This window comes from Charadrius vociferus, unplaced genomic scaffold (genome assembly GCF_000708025.1).
Source record: "Charadrius vociferus isolate BGI_N301 unplaced genomic scaffold, ASM70802v2 scaffold161, whole genome shotgun sequence".
NCBI lineage: Eukaryota > Metazoa > Chordata > Aves > Charadriiformes > Charadriidae > Charadrius > Charadrius vociferus.
In genome coordinates this window covers 6,522,761-6,550,138 of record NW_009646928.1, presented here as the reverse complement: position 1 = coordinate 6,550,138, position 27,378 = coordinate 6,522,761, and the positions used below count along the sequence as shown (strand labels likewise).

General features: G+C 37.4%; 1 protein-coding gene across 1 annotated transcript in view; it reads right to left on the bottom strand.

The window, feature by feature from the left end:
* Positions 1 to 27,378, bottom strand: part of KCNH7 (potassium voltage-gated channel, subfamily H (eag-related), member 7) — a 255,356-nt gene that overhangs the window by 25,364 nt on the left and 202,614 nt on the right. The window contains exons 8-12 of the mRNA XM_009894613.1: positions 22,454 to 22,853; positions 21,522 to 21,721; positions 10,519 to 10,771; positions 3,447 to 3,652; positions 676 to 775 (exon numbers count right to left, since the gene is read on the bottom strand). Of these exons, the coding sequence (XP_009892915.1) occupies positions 676 to 775; positions 3,447 to 3,652; positions 10,519 to 10,771; positions 21,522 to 21,721; positions 22,454 to 22,853 (1,159 nt within the window). The remainder of the gene's footprint in view (positions 1 to 675; positions 776 to 3,446; positions 3,653 to 10,518; positions 10,772 to 21,521; positions 21,722 to 22,453; positions 22,854 to 27,378) is intronic.

The following is a 27,378-nucleotide window of genomic DNA, read 5'->3' as shown; positions in this document are numbered from 1 at the left end:
ATCCCGAGAGTATCAGAGTACCTATCTTCATGACCGTTGCTGTCTGGCCACAGCTACTATCTACAATTCCTGGTATTAAGCAGTATTGAATACTGGTGACATAGTTTAATATTTCACTGAATTTTCCTTCATTAAGATTACTCCCAAAAGCCTCTAAGGTGAACGTAAGCACATAAAATGTTACACATTACCATATGAATCAAAATCTGACTATGGTGAATCCACTGTGTCCTGAAAACAAAATATTTTAATTCCAGGAACAAACAGTACCTAGCATCAAGTTCAGCAAAGCGCTTTGCTGAGGAAATAAAATCAATGCTGCTAATAAATAATCCAATAGACTAGCTTCTCTAAACAGTTTAAAACATGGTATCTCAGAAAAAGGATATTGTTTAAGAGATAATATACATATATGTATGTATATCTCAAAGGCAATAAGGTAGCTTAGTGTTTAAACAGCTCTGCACTGATAGGGGTGAAGTCATGGAAGGGTGCAACTGATATTCTCTATTCAGATATAACCATATAGGGCACAATGCACAGCTGCTCAGCTGGATTCTCAAGAGCTGTTACAGTAACAGCCAACATGGGACCCTAATGTACCCAACATTACCAAGTGAAATACCAATGAATAATGAAGCAGTGCTGTCTAATGTAAGAAATGAAGTTAATTACCTTTCTCTATTTCACTTTGAAAGGACAATTTCCGTCTTCGTAGTTTGCAGTTTTCTCCATCCGTATCATTAGTAGTTTGTGATCTTATTACGAGGTCAGACTTGATTAATGAAATATGAAACATAATGACAGATTAGTCCCATCTAAAGAGAGCAGTTTTCAATCGGTGATTGACTGTTAATCATGTTCAAGCTCTAAGAAAGGCAGTATTATACAAATCAGTCTGCATCAACCTCTCCATCCCCAGGTAATGGCATTGCTCAATGCTAACATTAAAATGTTCAAGCAGATTGAGCAAAACCGATATCACCACCTGATGGTGAAACAAAAGTATCTTGATAATAAGCTTACATGGAAAGACATGTGTTCATATGCTAACAGCTTCCTGAACTTGCACAGGTGTGGTTTAAGTAATCTTAGAGAAATTAATGAAAAAAAATTGAATAACCTTTAACAGAGAATGTATACTATTGTGAGAAGTAATGTGGTAAATGATTGTAATTAGATTTATATTTAACCACATGGTAATGATTACAAAGGTTACATTTTACAGCAGTAAATATAAGGCTGACAAACAGCAGACACTTTACCCCTCATTATTTTATCTTTCTACACCCTCCCTTCCTCTCTGTCAGATTCAGTTCAGCCTCATTTCCATAGCAGAACACAATGTTGTCTTTTTCTATCCATCTTATAGATGCGTGTGCTTTTTTGCCTTAATAAATACAAGATGCATTTAACTCTTCTTTCTACTTATGTAAAATGGAGAAATTTACAAATAAGCAAATATAACACCAATTATGCTCTTTGAGTACATACCCATGGCATTGGCTTCAGCCTACTTCCCTTGCCTGTGCTAGTGAGGTTTCCCATACCACTCAAGTAAGCAGATTTGCATGTGGGAGAAGGGCAGAGGGAAAGAAGTGGGAAGTGTTTACATCTTTCTCTATTCCCTTCATTGTAAACCTGGTGGGTAAGGTGCTTCAGTGGTGGCCCACTGGTAGAATAACTGCAGGAAGAAAAAGGCACTTTTACATAAATAGGACAGGAGCAAAAGTTGAGGCAGAAGCACCTATTATTCAGATAACAAATCTGGATCTGAGTGATGTTTTGAAGATCAGCATGTGCTCATCAATTCTTTTGGGGGATGATTTTCTGGATTGCAATAGACACTGGAAAGCACGTGGAACTGCTAGAGAAAACTGATTTTGCAAGCTCAGAGGCATGGGTGAGCCCGTCCTCCCTCCCCTGTCTCTGTGAAGTCTAGCGATTTTTTCTTAGTGGCTGGTAGAGCAGTAAGAAGTAACAACTGGAAAATTTCTAAGGAATACGAACAGTGAGAACTTTCTTTGTGTATTCTACACTGCAACACAGAAGGTGGAATTTTGTTTCAGTTTTCTCAGATCTAAGGAAAACATAATGATAAAACATTGATGGCAATGTAATTGCAGGAAATAATTGCTCAGACTAAAATCATTAATGTGAATTTATCCTCAAGGAATTTTTCAAATAAGTGGACTTTCAGTTTTAACTTAAATTTATCACTAGACTGTAAGTTCATCATCTTGTATTTCACAAGTAATTAATAATGATGACCTTTTCAATAAACACAAAAGAATGACTTTTAAAATAAAGATTAGAATTGGTCTCTTATTTTCAGAACAACCTTTTATTAAAAAAAAGCCTCAGCATAAAAAGAAGTGACATTTTCTTGTCAGAAGTTATCTTTGTTTTAATTTTTTAAACTAAAGATCCACATGTGATTAGCAAAAATATCCCTACCATTTACAGCCCAAAACTTAGTGTTCTTTGTCTCCTTGTTTCACAGAAGACCTTTGAGGCCAAATTATGCTAGTTCCTTCTCACTGAACCCCTGTTTTTCCTTAAAAATATAGTCTTAAACCACAAAACGCTAGTAACTCAGAAACAATGAAATGTAAACTAGTCATTTTGTGGGCAGTGTGGTCCATGTTTGGTCACAAGTGCTGGTGTACCCTACAACTTTCTAGGGAAAACTTTAGCCCCAGTAGCATGAGCTGGGCAATAGCCTTTCCCCTCTCCCCTGCTGGCCGAACCTCCTCTTTTTTTTCCAATTCAGACTGACCCCATCAGTCTGAAATAAGGAAAAGCCAGTAATTTTTCTGCTTTCCTGAAGGCGCAATCTGAGCAAAAAGGGACACTTAGGACAGTCACTGTGAGAAAAAGAGACCAAGAAATCCCTGCAAATCTGAAGACTGAGTGAAATTTGAGAAGCCCCTGGTATGCTTTTAGTCTCCTAGGAGGTAGGGTGCACTCCAAGATAAGAGAATTAATGATTCATGTTTGAAAGACAATTAAATATTTTCTATTTTTAGACACAGAATGAATCCAGATAATCTGATTTATCTGTATTTTATGGCTGTACAATTATATTTAGTGTTGAAAGTTCCCCTTTTGGTGACCCAGGTTATAGTCATCTGAAAAAAACCATATTTTCCATGGCTTTAACAAAATATCCAAAATCCCCCTGGCTGAAACTTTAATGCTATTTAAATACAGAATCAAATCCTGTTAGATTAGCATCATCTGAATCATTCATTGACTTCTGCTGAGTTTAACTCACTTCAGTAGGAGCAATCAGGTGAGTATATTTTTTTTAAAATAGGATTTGGCCTCAGGCTTTTAGCTTTTAATTTTGCTAACCCTGGTTTTTCAATTTCTATTTTCAAGTTTTGTTACTGTGGAGAAAACTCAGCCCAATATTAAGAAAAAAAATCACTTATTGTATGTACCTTTGCAGTTTCATCTCTCAGATTAAAAGTCAGTTCTAGATTGGTGAGGAAGAGATCAGAAAATTCAGGGTACATATCCAAAACTTCTAGTAGATCTTCTCGCTGGATCTTATGTAAGTCACAGTAAGTTAAAGCTCTCACATCTGCATTTGACTTTCCTGGTTTTGCATAAAGATGTACCATCTCTCCAAAAATATCATTTTTCCCTGCAGAAAGAAAATTAGATGGAGATTATTATTTTAAACATGAATAAACCATTAAATTGAATGATGTATTTCTTTATGATAATGGTGTAGAACTCTTGATTTTATGTGAAGTGATACAATCAGATTACCATTGCACATATGTTGTTGTAAATCAAAAGTACTATTATTAAATATTAAAAGTAAAATTATTTAAATCAATGAAATTACATAGGCATATACCTGGACTAAGTAAAAGGAAAATCTAGTTTTATTTAGTTTTTCTTCAGTTCCATCAAAACAGCACGACTAGAGCAGGTTTCTTTCTCCTTTCTTGTTAAAACATTGTTTGCTGATTTAAATCATATTGTTATGATGACAAAGATGTAATTTCTGTTGCTCAGTAGAGTCCAGGACCTGTCTGGCCGGGAATCTCATTTTGTTAAGAATTACATGAAGAAACAGACCATCCTTGAAATATATTTTAGTAGAAAATGACTTTTTATATTTTTCAGAGGGAATACGATACTTCCAAGATGCAGAAGTTTTGAAGAAGCTCTTTAAACATAGCTGCCTCTGTTTTGATTCTATTACAATTCTTTCAATCAACGTTGACACGTTCATGGTACCTGTTTGCTAAAATTGTCATCTGTATTTAATTGCTCATTTTTCCCAATTCTGCACCTAACCTTCATCAATGCAGAGCAGCCACAGCTATAGACCCATGAAAATGTGCTCTAAACTAAGGGTTGCAGGACTTATCTGTAAACTAGAGACTAGGGGGGGAACTAGGAAAACATTTGTGGAAAAGAATAGTGGTCATAGAAACTGAGAATGAGTAGACTGGTAAAAAAGAATACAGGGGTGATTTTGCCTCTCTGTTAAACATTTGTGGCTTTTATATTAGGTTACTACAAGTAGTTCTGGTTTCATCCTCTTCTAAAAAGGAAGCTGAAAACTGTGCAAACAGCTTTCATCTGGGTGAGCTAAAAGATGCAAAAAATAATTTAAGGGCTGATTTAAAATGAGGATCTTAAAGAGCACAGTCTTAGCTTATCAACAGGAAGATTAAGAAGCAACCTGATTATATTGCATATACAGAATCATAGAATAGTTTAGATTGGAAAGGACCTTAAAGATCATCTAGTTCCAACCCCCCTGCCATGGGCAGGGACACCTCCCACTAGACCAGGTTGCTCAAAGCCCCATCCAGCCTGGCCTTGAACACTTCCAGGGATGGGGCATCCACAACTTCCCTGGGCAACCTGTGCCAGTGCCTCACCACCCTCATAGTGAAAAATTTCTTCCTAATATCTAACCGAAATCTTCCCTCTTCCAGTTTGAACCTATTACCCGTTATGTTATCACTACATGCCCTTGTAAAAAGTCCCTCTCCAACTTTCTTGTGAGCCCCCTTTAAGTACTGGAAGGCTGCCATAAGGTCTCCCCAGAATCTTCTCTTCCCCAGGCTGAACAACCCCAACTCTCTCAGCCTCTCCTCTTAGCAGAGGTGCTCCAGCCCTCTAGTCATCTTCATGGCCCTCCTCTGGACCTGGTCCAATGTCCTTCTTGTGCTGAGGACTCCAAAGCTGGACTCAGTACTCCAGGTGGGGTCTCACCAGAGCTGAGTAGATGGGGAGAATGAGTTCCCTTGACCTGCTGGCCACACTTCTTTTGATGCAGCCCAGGATGAGGTTGGCCTTCTGGGCTGCAAGTGCACATTGACAGCTCATGTTGAGCTTCTCATCCACCAACACCCCCAAGTCTTTCTTCTCAGGGCTGTTCTCAATCCATTTGAAAAATTAATCTGTACTAAACGCCTCTAGAAGATAATAAGGAATGCATAGCAAGAGCGTATGGAAAGAAATTGAGCAAGATAATTTTATACTGGAATAAAGCACACATTTTTAACAATAAAAACGATTAACTATGGAAATAAACTGCCCAGAAAAGTGATTACTTTTTCATGTCGTTATGTCTTCAGATCAAAAGCCATTGTTTTTCTTTCATCGAACACAATTCATTAGACACAACAGATAGTTAAAGATGTGAAATGTAACAGGGGTCAGTGCTATAAAAGAGGTTAGCCAATATAATCTAATAGTCCTTCTGGCCTTGATGTTTATGAATGCAGAAATTCAAGGCATGTAACACCTTCTGTGCAATATGACTATTGACAGGATTGCATTAATTTTATATCTTGTCTACAAAACTGAAAGAAGTGGTAGATTCTACAAGGTCCACAGCCATGGTATTTTTGAACTATTTGGCACAGAATTACTGTTGTCAGGTCAGTACTTATCAGACCTTACTCAGCAGCATCAAAGAGTACTGACAAGTTGAGGGAAACTGGGGGACAAACCCAACATTTCTCAGAACTCTGATTTCTGTGATGAAGTTGCAATACTTGTTAAGGGTGGACACTTCATCCATGCTACCTCTGTTGGACTGAAGTCTTTTCAACCCCAGAGGACAAAGGATTGAGTGTTTTTTATGTCCATCTCTGTGTGTAGGTTTTTCAGAAAGAGGAATCAACCAAAAATGTTTGGCTAAGTATTGATAATCTTTGTTAGGTTTCTGTGTGATTTCATTGCACAGCAATTTTCATTTGTATCATCCATTTTTTTAGCAGATTCTTCAAGATATCACAGACGCATTGATTGGAGCCAGCTATCAGGTATGCTCTAGCCTCATCGATCGTGCAACAGATGTGGGCTCACAGAGCCGTTCGTTCCAGCTGCAGTTGTGCACAACTGCCTCTCTTTCTGTCTAGACCACTGTTCCCTGGGAGAGCGGGACTCCAAACTGTGCTCCAGGTGTGAGAGCTGTAGGCTGGAAGAGATATAGTGGTATCACCCTGCAAATATCTGGGTTTCTGCTACAGTGTGAGAGCACAGGGATCTGATGTGAGTAACATGCAAAGCTTGACCACTTTGGTCTAGGAAGAAATTAATGAGTTCATAAACTTGTCAGTTTTTCTTGATTGTGGATCCTCTTGCACCCCTCCAGGGAAACCTGCGTGCTCAGTTACCTCTCTGAAATGCCTGTACACCAACACACGCAGCATGGGCAATAAACAGGAAGAACTAGAGATCTGTGTGTGGTCACAGGACCATGATCTCATGGCAATTACAGAGGCATGGTGGGATAGCTCGCATGACTGGAATTCTGTCGTGGATGGCTATGTACATCTTAGGAAAGACAGGGCAGCGGGGCAAGGTTTTGGAGTTCTCTACGTAAGAGAGCAGCTGGAATGTATTGAGCTCTGCCTGGGGGTGGATGAAGAATAAGTTGAGAGCTTATGGGTAAGAGCTAATATGGGTGACACTGTTTTGGGTGTTTACTACAGACCACCTGATGAGGAAGAGGAAGTCAAAGAGGCCTTCTACAGACAGCTGAAAGTGGCCTCACAATCACAGGCCCTTATTCTTGTCCGGGACTTCAACCACCCCGGTATTTGCTGGAAAAGCAACACAACCAGACACGCACAGTCCAGGAGGTTTCTGCAGAGCACTGATGATAACTTTTTGACACAGGTGGTGGAGGAACCAACAAGGAGGTGCGCGCTGCTGGATGAACAAAGGACTAGTTAGGGATGTGAAAGCTGGGGCAGCCTTGGCTGCACTGACCGTGAGATGGTGGTGTTCAGGATCCTGTGTGGAAGAAGCAGGGCAAAAAGTAGAATTACAGCCCTGAACTTCAGGAGAGCTGACTTTGGCCTCTTCAAAGACCTGCTTGGAGGAATCCCATGGGTTAAGGTTCTAGAAGGTAGGGGGGCGCAAGAGAGCTGGTTAATATTCAAGCAACACTTCCTCCAAGCTCAACATCAGGGCATCCCTATGAGTAAGAAATCTGGCCACGGAGGCGGGAGACATGCATAGATGAGCAAGGATCTTCTGGGAAGACTCAAATGGAAGAAGGAAGTTTACCGAATGTGGAACAAGGGACTGGCCACTTGTGATGGATATAGAAACCTTGTCAGAGTATGCAGGGATGAAAGAAGGAAAGCTAAGGCCCACTTGGAATTAAGCCTGGCAAGGGATGTCAAGGACAATAAGAAGGGCTTCTTCAAGTACATCAGTAGCAAAAGAAAATGTGGGCCCACTGCTGAATACGGTAGGTACCCTGGTGATGGAGGATGCAGCGAAGGCGGAGTTACTGAACGCCTTCTTCACTTCAGTCTTTCCTGGTAGGGCTGGCCCTCAGGAATCCCAGACCCTGGAGGTAAAAGAAAAAGTCTGGAGAAGTGATGGCTTTCCCTTGGTTGAGGAGGATTGGGTTAGAGATCATTTAGGCAAACTCAACACCCACAAATCCATGGGCTCCCATGGGGTGCACCCACGAGTGCCGAGGGAGCTGGCGGATGTTATTGCTAAGCCACTCTTCATCATCTTTGAAAGGTCATGGAGAACAGGAGAGGTGCCTGAGGACTGGAGGAAAGCCAATGTCATGCCAGTCTTCAAAAAGGGCAAGAAGGAGGACCCGGGAAACTACAGGCCAGTCAGCTTCACCTCCATCCCTGGAAGGGTGATGGAACAGTTCATTCTTGATGTCATCTCTAAGTATGCGGAGGAAAAGAAGGTAATTGGGAGTGGTCAACATGGATTCACCAAGGGGAAATCATGCCTGACCAATCTGATAGCCTTCTATGATGGCATGACTAGCTGGGTAGATGAGGGGAGATCAGTGGATCAGGGAGGCTTCAGGGAGGCTTTTGGCACTGTCTCCCATAACATCCTCATAGGTAAACTTAGAAGTGTGGGTTAGATGAGCAGTTAGTGAAGTGTATTGAGAACTGGCTGAACAGCAGAGCTCAGAGGGTTGTGATCAGCAGCACAGAGTCTAGTTGGAGGCCTGTAACTAGCAGTGTTCCCCAGGGGTCAGTACTGGGTCCAGTCTCATTCAACATATTCATCAATGACCTGGATGAGGGTACAGAGTGTACCCTTAGCAAGTTTGCTGGTGACATAAAGCTGGGATGAGTGGCTGACACATCAGAAGGGTATACTGCCATACAGCGAGACCTGGACAGGCTGGAGAGTTGGGTGGAGAGGAACATAATGAAGTTCAACAAGGGCAAGTGTAGGGTCCTGCACCAAGGGAGGAATAACCCCATGCACCAGTCCAGGTTAGGCGTTGACCTGCTGGAAAGCAGCTCTGCGGAGAAGGATCTGGGAGTCCTGGTGGATAACAAGTTGACCACGAGCCAGCAATGTGCCCTTGTGGCCAAGTGTCCAGTTCTGAGCTCCCCAGTTCAAGAAAGACAAGGAACTACTGGATAGAGTCCAGCAGAGGGCTACAAAGATAATCAGGGGACTGGAGCACCCCTCTTGTGAGGAAAGGCTGAGAGACCTGGATCTGTTTAGCCTGGAGAAGAGAAGACTGAGAGGGAATCTCATCAATGCTTATAATTATCTAAAGGATGTGTGTCAAGAGGATGGGGCCAGACTCTTTTCAGTGGTGCCCTGCGACAGGACAAGGGGCAACAGGCACAAACTGGAAGACAAGAAATTCCATCTGAACATAAAGAAAAACTTATTTGCTTTGAGAATGACAGAGCACTGAAACAGGCTGCCCAGAGAGGCTGAGGAGTCTCTTTCTCTGGAGATATTCAAAACCTGTGATTCTGATTCTCTGATTCTGTGATTCTGTGAGTGCTATAGAAATTTACAAGTTTTTGATGTAAGAGATGAAATCCTTGATGAACCATGCTGTTCATAATCAGGGGAAGACACTCACATGGGTAAGTAAAAACCTCACAGTGTTATACTTGCATGCTCCCTACTTTGCTTGTGTCTAAAGCTGGCCTGGCTGATGAGGTGAAACAGCATGAGATGACAAATTATCTTGATAACACTCTCTAAACCTAGGGAAGGATTGCTGTAGGCACACCTTTGTACTTCTGCTCACATATCCACCCTGAAAAGTACTAGCAGAATAATCAGTCAGAAGTGGATTAATAGCAACATATTACTAGCAGTCCACGTTTTGCTTCAGCTGCTTATCTGGCTCTAAGTTCCTTCAGTGGATGGTGAAAACATGAACGATGTTGCAGCTGGGGTAGGGGTCCGTACAGCAAAATCCTTACTCATCTATGCAATTATTCTTTGCGTTCCTATTACCAGATATTACATTGGAGAAACAAAGCAGTAGTCTTGTTTACATAGGGTTTCAGTTATTTTACTTTTAAAATTGCTGTAATTGAAGAAGTCTTACTGGTTCCACATAAAAGCCATCACCAGCTGCAAGTGAGCTTCCAGCTCAACTGAACATTGCTCTGGGCCATCTTCATTGGGAAAGAAAACAAGTAACTCCCCATGCTATACAGACAGGAACGTGTAAATAAGAAATATAGAGGCAACACTGGTGTCATTACAGTTAAGTAGCAATCTAGATTATATAAATCTGTTATTCTCTTCCTTTTCTATATGCTCAATGCGCAAAGCAGACATTTCTGGAAACTGCTGGAAGACATTTTGAATGCCTGAAGTAGATACGCGTTTTTCTCCAGATAGCATATAGGGGGTTTACGTGTCTCAGTATCCTCATATCCTGTTTAAGAAAGAGTATCCTTGACTTTGGTTCTTGCAGCATAATCAGAACTGGAGTAATTTGATATCTGCTTGCATCAGGTTGCAGCTTACAGCTTACCTGGGGATAAATCTGACTCACTCCTGCTCTTGTATTTTAGATATCCAAGGAAGTGGGCTTTCTGGTGCACATGAATAATTGCAGTAATGTAGACTTTGCTCCTTAAAAAAATTATTTCTCTGCTTGATTTTAAATAACAGTGAATAAAACATTTACAAATTTCCTTCCCCAGAAACAACAATGGCTATTTCTTTTCAATCCCCTGACTCTTTTAACATGCCTTGTAGTAATCTACTTACCAAGAATGGCTACAACAATGTCACTCTTAAGGATTTCAATGGACCCTCTTGACACAAAGTAAAGAGCAGTGAGAACATCTCCACAGTGCACTAAAGTGTCTCCAGGAGGTGCATGCGTTGTCTTAAATTTCATAGCCAAAGCTCGAAGACAGCCTTTACTGGCACCCCGGAAAGCTTTGCAATTCTGAAGCAAATTTTGGTTGAGGTGAAGACAAATGTCAGCTTGTAAGCATTCTGGAAACCCCTTCAGGACCTGGAAAGACAAGCATAAGGATTTTATGTGAATGCTATGAAAGTTGCTTTATATAATTTTTATGTTTTCTTCCTGGACAGAAAGAAAGAAGTGACATACAAATAGAGGTGGCCCTAATAGCTGTGAGAGTATTACAATTCAACAAGTGCATAGTTTAATCTATACTTCAAAGCTTATAAAATGTGAATACTAATGCACATACTGACATGTGTAGTGGTTACAAAATTCTTTCATTTCAAGAAATAGTGGCAAGGTATATGATTGAATACACTGCAGTAAAATAACAAATAAGACAGCTACAGGGAGAGTCTTGACTGAATGTCACCTATTTGGACTAATATGTCTATTTCCTTTTCATCAATTATAAAAGGACTACATTTAACATGAGACATTTTTGCTGAAATAACCATTTGTATAATGAGAGCTATCTGAACAAGATCAGATATTCTTCAGACAGAGGGCATTTTAATGGGATTTTCATGTTAAATATGTAAGAGAGTGTAAGTGTACAACAGCTTTTTATCAGAAAAAGCACCCCATGCCACTGAAACAATGATATTATGCAGATTTACATAGGCAGATGATTAGTTCAGCAAACCACAGAGCTAGTTGCTATGGTCCTTGCTCATCTCTTACTCAGAACAATGGGAGTTTGCCTGAAGTAGAACCACGGGATTCCTCTTGGGTACCATGGTAACATGTTAATTTTGTTTAGGACTAAAAAAGAGAGCTACTTACAACGTGGTCAATATGTGTGAGCTTTTCTAAATTGTCTAGGATCATGTTACCTCTGATTCTTTTAGACTCAGTAAACGTTTCTCCTACTGACTTCTATGGGAGTACTGTCCACCTAGTGACTCTGCCCACCGTGTAAAGGAATGGGCCTGACACGTTATTATGCCCCACCCTTTCTTTCTGTTAAATCCTGTTATCTGCTGTCAATGCTGTTAATGGGTCATATGCTTTCCTTGGGACCCGCTCTATCTGTTGCATATTTCTAAGGACAGAACACGAACTGATGCTACCAGTCCTATGAATATGTGAACAGGATGTATCTTTTTGTTATGAGAGCAGTCTGTTAATTCATTCCTGTTTATCCTCTGCACTGTTTTTTTCTCCTGCACAAAAAAAGAGAATCAAACCAAAATGCATTCACTTGTTGCTATATTAATTCTTACTTCAGCACAATAAAGGTCTGTGCACTCATTCTTATTGCATAAAGATATTTGTAACTCACATCCCTTGCTAATGGTGAAGATGAACACATTTCTGATACGAGGCTTCTGTCCACACAAGCCAAGCTATGATTTACCAATGAAATATTAGTACCTTTAACTGAGTTGAAATGTTTCTATGATTGCTAATGGAAATCAATGCTGCGAAATAACAAACAGAATGTTTTAAAACACATATATACAAAAATTTTATGAGCTATAGAGCATTACCACATGAAATTTATACATCCTCAGAAAAAGCCAGCATTCAACAACACTAAGCAAAAGAAAACATGATAAATGAAAAGCTTCTCTGGTGCCACTCTGTTTTCAGTATCTATCACAACACTAGAAATAGCTTAGGATGCAATTACTCTTTTTATTTTAATGTAATTATACTGAAATAAAAATACTGTGGGTTGTAGAAACTTATTTACTGAATGATACTGAGAAACTGGTAACCAAATACATCTCGTCAATGATACAGACGGAGAAAAATTGCAGGTGTTTATTTTGAAATTCTTCTCTAGTCTTGTGAGTAAAAAAGACCTATTTTTAATTAATTCTTTTGCTATACATCTATCTGAATATAATTTAGACAAGCTTCATTTTTTATAGGATGCAAAATAGAAAATATATTTTCACTTCAGAGGTACTTACAGGAAAAGCTATTTGTATTGTTAGGAAGTGAGGAGCACAGCCTTAGCATAAATTGTATTCATTTTTCACATCGGCTTCTGTTTATCTCATTTGTCAAGGGATTGTACTTTACCATTAAGCAAAAAACGTGCAGACCATGTGTGTTGGTTTATATTTCTGAAGATACTTTGGGTATTTCTTTAAAGAAACAATTTTGATAATTAATTTATACATAACATGAACCTGTTCTAAAATCATTGCATATTAGTTAATAGTTACTATAACATCTGAAAGATACTAGCTTCTTTTCAAATATCCGTGATTAAAAAGTCCCTGCCCCATGGAGCTTACACTCTAAAATATTTGTTGTACATCAGAGAGGAAGAACATTTACTCTTTAACACCACAATTGTCAAATGTCTAGAAGGAAGACAGATGCCCAAATAACCAATGGAGTTTTGGAGATAGCTCCACTAACACAAGTTCAGAAATGCAAGAAAGAAGCTGACTGGAAGAGAAATTTGTTAAAACGTTATATACTACATTACTAAAATGAGCTTACCATATCACACACATTGTATGTAGTGAGGTATTTAATCCAAGTCCAGTAGCTGACACTGTATAGAATTTGATGTTTCCAAACTAAGTTTTATGTTGAGCAATACAGACATCTTGCCAACCCAAGCCTCCATGTACATTCCTAATATTCAGATTTGCATTACTTTGAAAAAATATTTCTTATTCATCAGTTTTTAGCCTGTGTTAATACAGAAGTATCTGATTCTCACAGATATCTTTGGTTGTCTTTGTAGAGCAGGAAAAATTGTATTGAAAATTATGTGTACATTATGTGTACACATACTGACAACTCTAAATGTTAGAAAATCATCCATTCAGTCTCCAAAATAGTGAGATTAGCTTAAAAATAACAAAACTCTAAATATTGCATTTCAGTTTTTTTCATTTGTTGTGAACTTTTGGAGTCTTTAAACACATTTAAGTCACACTTCAATGTGACAAGAAAAATTTAAAATACACTTTTCTAAACAACTAAAAGCCAACATAATCTTGAAATTATATGAATGCAGGACTAGGTAATGAAAAAATAAAGCCATTTTCAAAATTTTATTTTGAAAATGATAAAGCTAGAATTGATCTTTAAATAGCATTATTCTCAATGACAAATCCAAAATTAAGAAATCATTTGAATACATGTTTGGGTTTCAATTGCTCCATTCTTTCCTGACATGTTTCTATTGTTACACTCAGTATCTCCTCAATGGTGATTCCACCTGGCCCTGGTGAGAAAAATCTTGGCTTCTCATGGTAAGAATCATGTTTAGAATCATAACTCATGCATAATTCAAGAGATACAGATCTTCTAAAAAGCACATTTAACAAGATATAAAATCAGCCTCAACGAAGCCCCCTCAAAAAAAAAAAAAAAAAGAAAAAAAAAAGAAAAGGAAAACCAGGAAAACCAGTTATGATGCTGTGACCATAGGCTCCAGTTTTCTCTCATTGATAGTTATCAAGTCCAAATTCAGTCGTCTCTTCCTGTCTGGAATAAAACTTTTTCCATGTCAAATAATGTTGGTTTAGCTACTTGACATGCTTAGAGAGAAGGAAAGTGTCATTCAGAGAGAAGTAAAACATTTTATGTGGAATAAGTGATTGAAGCTTAGTGAGGATAGCAGGGACGTGATTCATATTGCCTTCAAGAATGTGGTCTTTTATAAGTGGAGAGGGAGTCCAGGTTCATTAACTTCTCTTTTTCAAGATGACAACAAGGTATCATTTATATGTGTATCAGACACCTTTGTGACAACAGAATTGGTGACATCTATGTGCCCTAACCTCAGACAACTAGCAAATGTTTGGGGCAAAGATAACTTCATTTGGTTTGGATAAATGATAAGGTTTATGACAATTTTTAGGTTTTCTATCCTCAATTCTAGAATGGGTATTGACATCTGTCCCACAGAAAATATTCAGAAAGCATCCAAGCCAAAACAAATCAGGATATTAGCTACAATAATTCTTATTAAACATGGAAATATCACATTCTATACCAACAGAAGCACAGAATGTTTAAGGTTGGAAGGGACCTCTGGAGGTCATCTTATCCAACCTCCCTGCTCAAGCAGGGCTACCTAGAGCTGGTAGCCCAGGACGATGTCCAGATGGCTTTTGAATACCTCCAAGGATGGAGATTCTACAACCTCTCTGGGCAACTTGTGCCAGTGCTCAGTCATCCTCACAGTAAAGAAAGTGTTTCCAGATGTTTGGACGGAAAGTCCTGTTTCAGTTTGTGCCGATTGCCTCTGGTTCTGTCACTGGGCATCACTGAAAAGAGCCTGAAAAGAGCATCTTCTTTACACCCCCCCTTCATGTATTTGTTCACATTGATGAGATCACCCATGAGCCTTCACTTCTCCAAGCTGAACAGTCCCAGTTTTCTCAGCCTTTCCTAGTATAAAAGATCCTCCAGTCCCTGCAGTCTGACAGACAAAGATATTCCTTTAATTTTGCACATAATCTTCTGTCATACATTTTTTTTCTGTTGAAATATAGGTGGGTCAAACATTAAATGCCAGGCAGCAGCTGAAGAGAGAACAAGAAGGCTCTTTTATGTTGTGGGTCTGTTTGGGGTGTGTTGAAGCTCATTTTGACTAAGACTTTCTTGTCCTAGAATCAGTTAGACTTCTTTAGGAGTGGCAAGTACCCAGCACAATAAGGGAAAGATGGAGGTAGCCTCTCAAGTTCATCTGGCGATTTAAACTGGCATAAATTGAAAGAGGAATTCTGGTCCTTTCCCACATTATGTTTATTCCTACCCTGTGTTGATCTGTCCTTGTGAAATGATTTGAGAAACTGATCCATGCAAAAACTAACCCAGCAAAAAAATCAAGCAGCTGAAGGTACAAAGAGGCAGGAATAAATATACTTTGTGTCATAGACTACACATACTTAATCTCTATTTGTATCTCATGTGCATATCTCAGGATATGTTGGCATTGGCATCACTGAATGTTGAATAAAATTCTTGAAGAATTTGAATAAGAAATTTTGGTTTAATTACAGGGAGCAAACCCCATGCCTTGGAGGGTTCACTTTAGTGGAGATTTATATTCAAAATTAACATTTTGTCTGTTTTTGTTTTGTAAGAATGAGTGAAATTAATTCACAGTAATTCATATATCTGGTGGAATAACCTATGTCTTTTTCTTTTATCTTTCTGCCACCTAATTTTAGCAGTAATCTGAGACTCTCTAGCTGCATAAATCACGCTGCATAAATTTTGAATTAGGATCTCTGTCCCCCAGTAGTTGTTCCCTCTGAAGAAAAGAGTAGTGTGGGATTTAGTTTTGTCACAAACATTTGACTCTCAGATGTTAATAACAATTTCATCTAGGCTAAAGGTTTCTGTAATTCAACCTAGTTCTATTCCTAGAAAGAATTTACAATTTACCATTTCACAGAATCACAGAATCACAGAATGGTTAGGGTTGGAAGGAACCTCTGGAGATCATCTAGTCCAACCCCCCTGCCAGAGCAGGGTCACCTACAGCAGGTTGCACAGGACAGCGTCCAGGCGGGTTTTGAATGTCTCCTGAGTGGGAGACTCCACCACCTCTCTGGGCAGCATGTGCCAGTGCTCCACTACCCTCAAAGTAAAGAAGTTCCTTCTCATGTTAAGATGGAACTTCCTATGTTCAAGTTTATGCCCATTACCCCTCGTCCTATCACTGGGCACCACTGAAAAAAAGACTGCTCCCATCCCCCTGGCATCCTCCCGTTAAGTATTTGTAAGTATTAATAAGATCCCCCCTCAATCTTCTGATTGGAAAGGAAAACAATTTCTGTGATAGTTAATTGCAGAAATTAACTCTTTCTATAAGCTGAAGGCCAAAACATTTCCAAGGGCTTTCACCATTTAGAAAAGGATGAACAAGGTCACAGGCGGCGATAATTCTGCTCCAACAGTTCTTGGGCGCCACACAGAATAAGGATTATTTTCGACATTTCCTCTTCTTCATACAGGAAAATATTGCAGAGTCAGATTTTTCTTTTTTTAATTTATTTTTGCAGGATATGAAGGAGGTCCCTACAACAGTTGAGAGAGAAGCAAAGCAGTGTGTGATGATGAGTTAATTCACCTTTCAATGAGATTTGAAGTCTGACCACCTTACCAAGAATTAGGATCTTTTGCTTTTAGTCATTGCCATGACACAGATTTGTGTGACATTTTAATGTTGAAATTACTGGAGCTGCAGTGCATCATTCTTCATCTATAATGTTGCAGTTTCTGAGCACATCTGAAAGGTGATCTCTGAGATATGATACATCGCTGGGTAAGAGGACAGAAAATTATTTCCGTTTCTTAGACTGTTGACTCCCTTATCAACAAAAAGCTTAAGGTCTGTAGAAGCAGGAAGCTGAGCAGATCCATGTCTTTCCAAAAATACAATGATAGCTGGAAATTTGTTAATTGCTCTTCTTTTTGAGTCATTAGACCACAAAATATAATGCAGTGAGAAACTTATAAAGGATCACTTTGCAAAGAGATTGACATTCTTGAAAGTCTTTTTTTTTCCTATGAGATCTTCTTTTCTGTAACTCGATTAAATGTAGGCATTCATGTTTTTTAAGTAGTCTTCTTATAGAAAATGAAAGAACAGCTTTACAGCTAATCATATCTGAGATACTTTCTGATAGGTTTATATGTCTTATGATTTCCATTATGACATATATACAAATAGCAGTACCACTTTCATCATGATTGCATATTCCCTCTGTTTAACCAGTTACCACTAGTTTTTGTTCCAAACACTTCTGATTTAGATTACCCTTCTGATGGTATAAGGAACTCCTCCTTGGTATTTTTTAAATTTTAATTTACTGTTCTAATTCTCTGGTTCAAAGATATTACTGGAAATAGTTCTATTGGTAGAATTGTGTGTGTCATAGGACGTGATCACAGCAGGAGGAATAGCATGTCATCCCGTGACCAGTGGCCAATTTCTCACAAAAAAAGCCTTACCAAAGCAACGGTGAGCCTGTACTTTATTTGATACAATAGCATTGCTGGTTCTGAACCTTCAAGTTAGGTGTGTGCTTTGCTGTACTTGCATGATCACTGTGGCCAAGACAACTTATCAGAAGTGTAAAATCGACCATTTGCTTGGATGCTTGCAGAAGGTTCCATAAATTTATACATTAAAAAATCTAACTTGCTCTGTCCTTTCATGGTATGGGGTAAACCCCAAAATAGAAAGGCACCTGCTCCACATCCAAAATTTCAATTAATGAATGTGCACATTTGGCTGAACACTTTCCAAAGCTTGTCCCACTTATTTACTTATTTGAACTCTTTTTAAAAGTAAAATAAACCAGTAAAACTATTCAGATGCACAGAAGATCCATGGAAAGAAGGGGAGGGGGATCGTAAACAATACGTGCATAACTTAAAAGAGGATCTCAAACACTAAATATGTCATCTTTTTCGAGTAAGCATCACAGGCATGCTATTATCAGTCCTGGACTGATAACATTGGAATGACGGGAGGAAAAGAAGGCAAAGAGAGTTTAGGAAAAACAGAACAGGATAGTTTAAAAAATAAAAATAATGTCTTTGAATCTTTGGGACTGGTGACATCTTTCATGAAACAATATACATTGTAAATAATTTTTTTGTATTTTAACTTTGCCAGTGTGTACCACAGGGATATGACTTAAATTATGCTTATTCTATGGACTCAAGATTTTTATCCAGATTAAAATAAATCCCAAATCCTGTTTATCCAGTCCATGCATACTTATGTGGAATTGTTTTTATCAAAGTACATTATGCAATGAAACATAATCAGAGATGTAGAAATGAAGCAGAGGGGAACAAATAAACAAATAAACAATGTTCTCAGCATATTTCACCTGCAGATCTTTAAAGCTAATTTTAAGTTTAGCCATTTCAAATAAGGATAAAGTATTATCTTCTGGTTTTCAATTTAAAATGTAGGATTTTATTTAGGAAATGAAGTTTATTTAGTCTTAGTGAAGTATTATTCCTGAGATTAAAAGTTGGGTTTTTTTTTCCACTTTTCCTGAATTCTTAAGTATATTCTGATGATAATTAAAAGTATCTTTTGAAACATATTCTCTAATATTATTTATATATATATGTGAGTATGTGTGTGTATACATTGCATGTACATATATATATATGAAATGTAAATCATTCATGCATTCCATCTTTCAAAGGAGAATGAGGACTGAGTTTTTGAATTTTTTTCAGTCTTCAGTCATGAAATGAAAAAGAAAGACATTGGATCAAATTCTGCCTTCAGATATTTGCAAAAAACTCCCAGTAAATATTGACAGGAGTCAAACACATTTGTCTGAGGACAGTATTATCCCTTTGGTGTGTAAATGCAAATACTTCATGCAAAATTAAGTTAATACCACATGCAACTCCATCTCATATGCACTTGGCTTATAGCCAAGAAAACTTCATTGGTGCTTGTGCTAACATGCATATATGGTTTGAACTGAGAGCATTCACGCAAAGGAAAACGCAGAATGATCAGCATGGCAACTTTGTCCGAGTGACATTCCTACAGAGCAACTATCTAATGCAAACCGATATGCACATGACCTTTTTTGGGCAGAGAAGCATGATTTGAGTTGTGGGGTAAAACAGTGATTAATAAATGTGGTTAGATTAGCATTTCTTGATGTCTAATTTTTAGTAACCATTTTGCCCCACATCTGATTCTACTTGGATTATTTCCTTTTGCTATCCACCCCTTCATCATGCAAAAAGTTATAATTAAAATTAGAAAGCATCGAACAAGCTCTAAACCCGACAGATAACATGGATATTCTCCACACTTTATACTGGAATTAAATTTGATATAAATACCTCCTGCTCTTACCAGTGGGTGGTGTTATTCCATGTATTTAGGTATGAAGCAGACAGGAAAGAGATAAATCTTTCATAAGTACAACATAAATCACACAATTCTTATATTATCCTTGCACAAAGTGTAATATATTCAAACTCACTTTTTAAGAAAATTAAGTGACTGCCATAAAACATGAGGGACAGAATTGTGAACAGAATAAGAAATAAAATGTAACAAAACAAGATACTAAACTTGATTTTTTTTGACGTTTTATTTGAAACAAAGCCTCCATACTGCCTCACATTCATATTGCAGAATATGGGCTGCTTAATCCATTTAGTTAGTATTTCACATTAATGACAAATCCAAGACTAATTCCAGTGCACCAATTCCTGCATTATGCAAAGTTTAACCTGATAACATCCAGATTTAGTTACTATTTCACGTGAAACAGGTGTTCTTAATACATCCATTAGAGGTTTTGAATTAGTTAAGGCATACATGATTTTGTAATATCTTCAGAAATAATTCAATGAGCTACTTTAGGCTTAGGCTGCACCCACCTGCAGCTTAAGGGCCTGATCCTGCAAATATCTGAGTTGCCCACAATCCCATTGCCATCAGAGGGAATTAGGGCCATTCAGTGCCATGCAGGATGAAGCTACTGATGCTGCCTTCCACTGTAGTAATCACCGGCAGAGGTTTGTACAAGTATCCTTGTCCTGCACTGGGCATAATATCCCTCTGGAGGGGACACTCATGGAAGTGGGAGGTGAAGCCAATATTTAATTTGCTGTCTTACTTTTAAGATCTGCTTTACTTAATGGTAACCATAAAGTCAAGCTGTCAGTGATTCAGCTTTATAAAAGCTTTTAATCAAGACGATTGTTTCTGCTTACTGCATGAAAGTGTATCGCTCTCACAGTCATTCACAAACATATCTATAGATACCACATGGAAGCTGTGTGAATTTATGTTGAAATTTTGGAGGTTGATTTATCATTAAATTGTTGCAAAACTGTATAGATTGTCTTGTTTTCCCCAACTTTATGGAGAGCTCTGTGAAGTCTCTAATCTATAACTCAGAATAGCTCCAGAAAGTATCCCTCTAGAGACACAAATTCACGGATCTTTAAGATGCACAATGCACTCAGTGTCTAAAAACCTATGTCAACTTTTCAGAAAAAAATGTTGCTGCCTCCAAAAAATAAGCCAGAAATATAGATGCTTACTTTTGCTTATTAGCAGACTGCTATTCCTTTTTAGCTGGCCACTTAATATACTATTATGTAAGGAACATTTACGTTTTTTTTATCAAGAACATAATATGAGTGTTGTACCTTGCCACTTACTAGAAATGAGATTCTGTGAATTGCTAAATGGTTAATAGTACTATGTTGACTTTCAGTGCAGAATTACGTGGTTATGAATGCAAGAAAACTACTGGTCAGACTATCACATGATTAGAATTTTTGACTCTGAAAAAAGCAGCTAATCCACCTGCCTGCTCCTCACTTCCACCCACCCCCAGTATACCTGTTCTAGATTACATGATAGGATTTTGAAAAAGAATTGATCTCCACAAGTTTTACAGAAAAGTAACTCTGTAGATACCAACAAAAGTACTCTTGTTTGATATGGGAGTGGAAAATTTGGCCAAAGTACAAACAAAATTCTGGAACAGCTATGCCTGAAATAAGAAACCTAGGATTTTTTTTTTCTTCTCTTAACCTTATAATAATCAACTGCAATAGTCAACTGTTCTCAAGCATTCCAGTAAGAGTTCAGATTTCTGATATAGCTTGTAATAATCTAGGCAGTTAAATGTTTGGATGCTGAACTTGTGATGACTTAGTTTTCAATAATTTCTATATATCCACCTTCTTAAGCTTTTACTTTTACAGCTCATAAATAATGAAGACTTACAATCTCTAAATTCTCATGCATTTATCTATTCCTCAGCGTCTGTGCCTGAAAAACAGAACAACATACCATGTTCATGTCAATGCCATTGGTGTATGTCCATGCATGCTGGAAGTATTCCTCAAGTCGCTGCCGCAGGGGGTTGGGGATTTGATGAAAGCGTATAAACTCCTTTACTCGCAGCATCTGCATGTGATACCGTGCAGTTCCCGAGTAGAGTCTTTGGATTATTGCAGATACATTTCCAAAAATGCTAGCATACATTAATGCTGGATTAAATAAAAACAAAACTTACTTAAGTCATATCATTGGGTTTTGCACATGATGCAACAGTTCTTATAATGTACTTTGTATGTAAAACAGCTCAAATGAGACTAGCAACATTATCAGAGATGTGGAATTGATTTACCTGAAGCGCTTTATTGATTTGACTGCATCAGTACTAACTCAGTTAGCAGATGAGGCTTAAATATTAAATTGTAATCAAGTTGGTAATATTTATCTTTGGAGATTTGTAGTCCTGAATTTGGTGTTATAAGATAGGCTCATCTAATTTTATGGACTTTGGTATAGCTAAGAACTAGGAACTAAGCTAAAGTACAACTTAAGAACAAACATCAGAGTTAAGAAGGTACACATGCATTTATAGGTTCAGGGTTTAAATCAGAAAACAAAATATAATTATGATTATCCAAAAACGATGGGATATAGTTTCCTAAATCCACTCAAAACTCAGCTTCCTACCCTATACAGGATTTGCTTACAGACACCGATACACAACACAAAACTTCTGTCAGTTTGGATGACAGATTTTGAGTAGTCAAGCAACTTGACTACTTCCTGACATCGCATGAGTCACAGCATATTTTCGCATATAACATTGCTTTCGCTGGGAACTTGCCCTTCTGACGACATGCTTATAATCTTATTAGATTAGGCTGTTAAATCGTTCGCTCAAACACTGAGAAAAAAAGAAAAAAAAATAAGATAAAACTACTTACAGCCAATCAACATGACACAGATGGAAAAGATTTTCTCTGAGTTGGTGTTTGGAGATACATTTCCAAATCCTACACTTGTCAGACTGCTGAAGGTAAAATAAAGTGCTGTAACATATTTGTCCTTGATGGATGGTCCAGAGCTTGCATCACTCTTATTATAATGCTTTCCTAATTGTTCTCCTAAAGAATCCAACCATCCAATCTTGTGAGCCAAGTAAGGTCTTTCTACATTTCCAATGGCATACCAAATGCAAGCAAGCCAGTGTGCAATTAGTGCAAATATGCACATAAGGAGCATCAGAACTGCAGCACCATATTCTGAATATCTGTCCAGTTTCCGTGCTACCCTCACCAAACGCAGCAGTCTAGCTGTCTTCAGAAGACCTATTAATGTTGTTGTCTGTGAAAATAAGATAGAAATTGATTTTCTCTGTTAGCAAATGTACTCTCATGAATAGTCAGCATGAATAAGCCAGTGCAAATTCCATTATTTCAGGGAATCAACAAAACCCATTTCAGTGCAATGTTAATTTAATTTTCTTTAAACTAACAACTTTATAATAAAAACAATGAAGAAAACAATAAGAAATGCACATTTATATTAAGATATATTGTAGTTCTCATCTGCTGAATACTCTTCATTTTAAATATTATTCTTGATCTGGAGTCTTTAATACACCCTAGTGGACTTAAATGATCCATTAGATTTGTGATGTTTTGGCATGATAAAAGGTGTAAGGTATTGGAACTACTCATAAGTATATGACTGGCCTTATAGGTAATAAGCATTTATGATGTCTGAAAAAAGCTGTGTGACTATATTTGATCCTAACTTAAAGACTCCTTGCAATGCTCTGGCACACATGTTCTAGAAGAGAGAAGCAATAGGGCAGAAATGTCCCAAAGAGTATCTTATTTTGCAAATATTTTTCCTGTTTTTAATGGTCAGAACGCTTTATACAGGTAAAACAAGATGAACCACTGTGAATAGAAAATCATGGAAAAGTTCCTGTTGCCAGACTCTAGATTAACCGTTTTTTTTGCATCCTTCATCCTGAAGCTTGCAGGTATAGTGGTAGAAGCCACTAATAAAAGTCCTATACCATTAAGATAAATACGAGTCAGTTATAAACCAGGAACATATTCCAAGTTTTTAGTGTAGACCTGCACTATGATTCATTGCAGCCTCTTTGAGGCTCTGATATTTTTAAAGGAATCTAAAGTTTATTAATGTAAATTTACAATTTTCAATCAGAAAATCATTTTCATGCTTGTTAATTCCTTGTAAAAAAGATCAACAACATTGCAAATAGAAACAAATCGATTTCAAAAAGAACTCAGCTACCTTTTCCATTAAGTCTGAACATATATTAAAATACTCAGTAAATGGTTTCAAAAAGAACTCAGCTACCTTTTCCCCTCCATTAAGTCTGAACGTATATTAAAATACTCAGTAAATGACAAGATTGAATAGGTTTTTAATAATTTTTTCTTCCTTTTTTTTAACGTGCTTGTATATTCCATAACACTTAAATGGAAAAGTTTTCTGAGCCTTACAAAACACTATGATGGTAGCATATGTCATGTTAAAGCTTTCTTTCAACAAGTACTAGACTAGTTTTGTTGTCTTAAATCCTTGCATTTACCATGTTTCTGAGTAGAATCCCAAATCCCTTGGGGAAAAAAAAGAAAAAAAAAAGAGGCTTTCTTGGCTGCATTTTTCAGTGGACAGGTCAATATATTGTTCATATTTTCTGAGTAATTGAGCAAGAAGGGGTAATGTAGGGTAACGCTGGGTTACACTCCTTCATTCAACTTAACATCACAGAGAACAATTTGAGGGTGAATTTCTCCTTGCTGCATAAAGAAGGCTGGTTCATTGATTGTGACCTCAACAGTCTGAAAGACTGTATCCTTCAAAAAGCTACGCTTAGGTTGACCTTCAGCATGTAAATATTGCCCTTAGGTACATTTTTTTTGTAAGGTAGATCAGGCTTAAATATTTATGACTCCTTAAGGAAAAGAGTAACCTTAAGAAAAGCCAACATTTGTTCTTAGTGGGGCGTTGGAACCATTCTATTACAGGTGTAGTCATATCTCTGCACTGTGCAAAAGGCAACATATTCTTACAGTGCCCCTTAAATAGATCAGAAGATAGATCGTGAATCCAAAATATGTCAACAGTGTTACACCTCATTCTTCAGATATGACTTGCCAATATAAGATAAGACTTGTTAATTCAGGAATTGGTACTGGGACTGGTGTTGGGGTTTTTTGAGTAGCAACATTTACTGTGAGCCAGAAGCACATAGGAATCTCATAGCTACTGAAACTGTGCATCTGGATTGGTAGAAGATGGTTACAGGATCATTTCCCCCCAATATAGTATATTCAGTGCAAACAGTATTCTATTTTTGAAATGCAATTAATTGTTTACTTAAACTGGAATTCATTAGGACCATAGTACTTTCAGAATCTATGATCCTCACAATACATTGAAGAAGTCTTTTTCAATTGGTAAGATTTATTAAAAAGATAAAGGTGTTAAGGTAATACCCATTTTAAATAGATTCTGCCAAAACAGACATTCTACTTCCTCAAAGTTATGTTTTCTTTGCAAATAAATACAATTATAGAGAAAAGTAAAAAAGATCAGCTTTGATTTCCTCATTGCACTATTTCTCTATTCCAATCCACCAATTTAAAATTTTGTTAACCAGTATAGCCAATGTAATGTTAAAATTTTTTCCTTGTTTGTTTATTGTGCTATTTGGCCTTTTAAAAAGTCTTTTGATTTTTTCTATGTATAGTACAGGAGGGAGGCCTGGATTAAAAGTGTATTGGGTTTTTTCTGTTTTGACTTTAGTAATTGCACAAAAAATAAGCAATATATCATGCCTACAATGGTTCTTTCATGCCTACATGGATCTCTTCACAAGCTAAATAACCACATAGAAGACATCTTTAGTTGTTTTAGAACTGTTCAGTTCTGCTAATAAGAAGCTTGAGAAAGGTTCAATTTTGTCAATTATTTTCTCTCTGGGGAAAAAAATGACCTTCTAAAAACACGAGTTCATGGATACTACATTTTCTAAGTATAGGTCACTAAATTTATTTTACAAAATCTTTATGTATCCTTAAGTGTGATTAATCTTCTTTTTTAACAGTGAGATTGGTTTATACCCCCAATTTCTCAAGCCCTGATGCTGAAATGACCACAGCAGGGGGCTATTTTGATGGACAACAATTGATTACAGCATGATTTGAATGAGGAGGGCATCAGTCTATCTGATTGCAGAGGGTATCATTCAGAAGTTATTATTGTGGCAGACTGGTAGAAGGAGCTGGTATCAACTAATTAATTATCTGCATAAATGGTATTCTGCTTGTGCAAAAAGTAATTTACGACTCATGACTTTCTCACTGGTGGCCAAATCCTTCGGTTTCCTCTAGATTTTTGTCGGTTTTTCTTTCTTTCTTCATAATATCCATTATTGTTAATGTATAAATCTATAATGTCATCTCTTATTTGTCTCTTTTTTAAACCAAATAACCCACTGATGTGTACAAGTAGCTCAAACTGTCTCTGCCAATGTGCATTAATATGCATTTGCTTACACAGTAGTTCATCTGCTACAGGGTGCTTTCCAGTTTCTTGGTATTGTAAGGTCCTCAGTTTCTCAATGATTTCCTGTCACCTACATTTTATGTTAAATCCATCATCAACCTTTTACCGTTTTTGCAGCCTGTAAATAAAACTATTAAATATGAGTACTATAGCATCAAGCATAGTTACCTCTTTTCTCTCTCTTGGAAAAATCTCTAATACATGCCAGAATTTGGCCTTTTAGTCTATGCTCCGTTACCTTAATAGCCTCTTCTGAGCATTGTGTCATTGTTGAAAATCTTTATGCTGTACGCACCATGATACTGAAAATGTTAGTACAAGCAGCAATTAAACAAACATACTTCAACTAACCAAAACTTCTTATTTATATCAGGGTATTGGTACTTCAACTGCTGTTAATAAAGAATTGCCAAAATGGTCTACGAATAACTGCCTGCTCAAGCAGTGCTGGGGTTCCTCTTTGCTTCATCTTGAAAAACAATTAAGAGAAGAAAAAAGTTGATACTAAATGTTTCTCCGATATTAGCCAGCCACCTAAATAATTTCCAGAGATTCTACCCAGAAGCTGCACCATCCTGGACTGTACTCACTCCACAGACTTGCTAATGCAAAGGCAGACTGCCTGTACGATCAGCTATGTAGTCTTCAGTGTAAAAGACTTGAAATTCATGGGAATAGCTTTTCCAAGTAAATTGCTAAACGAAGCACAGAAAACTATCTCTTCCTGAGGTGTTTTCTGAGCTTGATTTTCAAATATATTTTAATTTGGAAGGGGGTAAAGTACTGATTCTAGCAGTGGAGATGCAGTCAGGTCTATGAGGTTTCACCTCCAATTCTAGAAATGTGGGATTCTTCTTTTCAGTTTGCTTTACCAGATATACTGTGTAATGGAGTGAAGGGAAGACGTCAAAACTAAGACAGGAACAAGAATACTTTGATTTATGTCTTCATTTTAGCCCAAACCCATCTATTTTCTTGATTTATTGCTATGAGTAGAAGACACATTCACTCTTACATTTTGTGAGTATGCTGCATATATACATCACGATGTATTTACTTTTATTTTCTAAGGCAGAATTTTACCTGTTGACAGGCTTTTTAATTATGTTCTGTAAAATAGCTCAGATCACTATTATTTGCACAAACAGTGAAATCAAAATCCTTCGTGCCTTTCTGCATATTTCAGCTAAGTGTTCTTTCTGGCCTCAATTTAATAAAATTGTAAATATGAACATTTTCTTGCTGAAGTTGTTACCGTCACTTCTTTGTATGTTTTATTGCAGTAGGTTCTAGATGA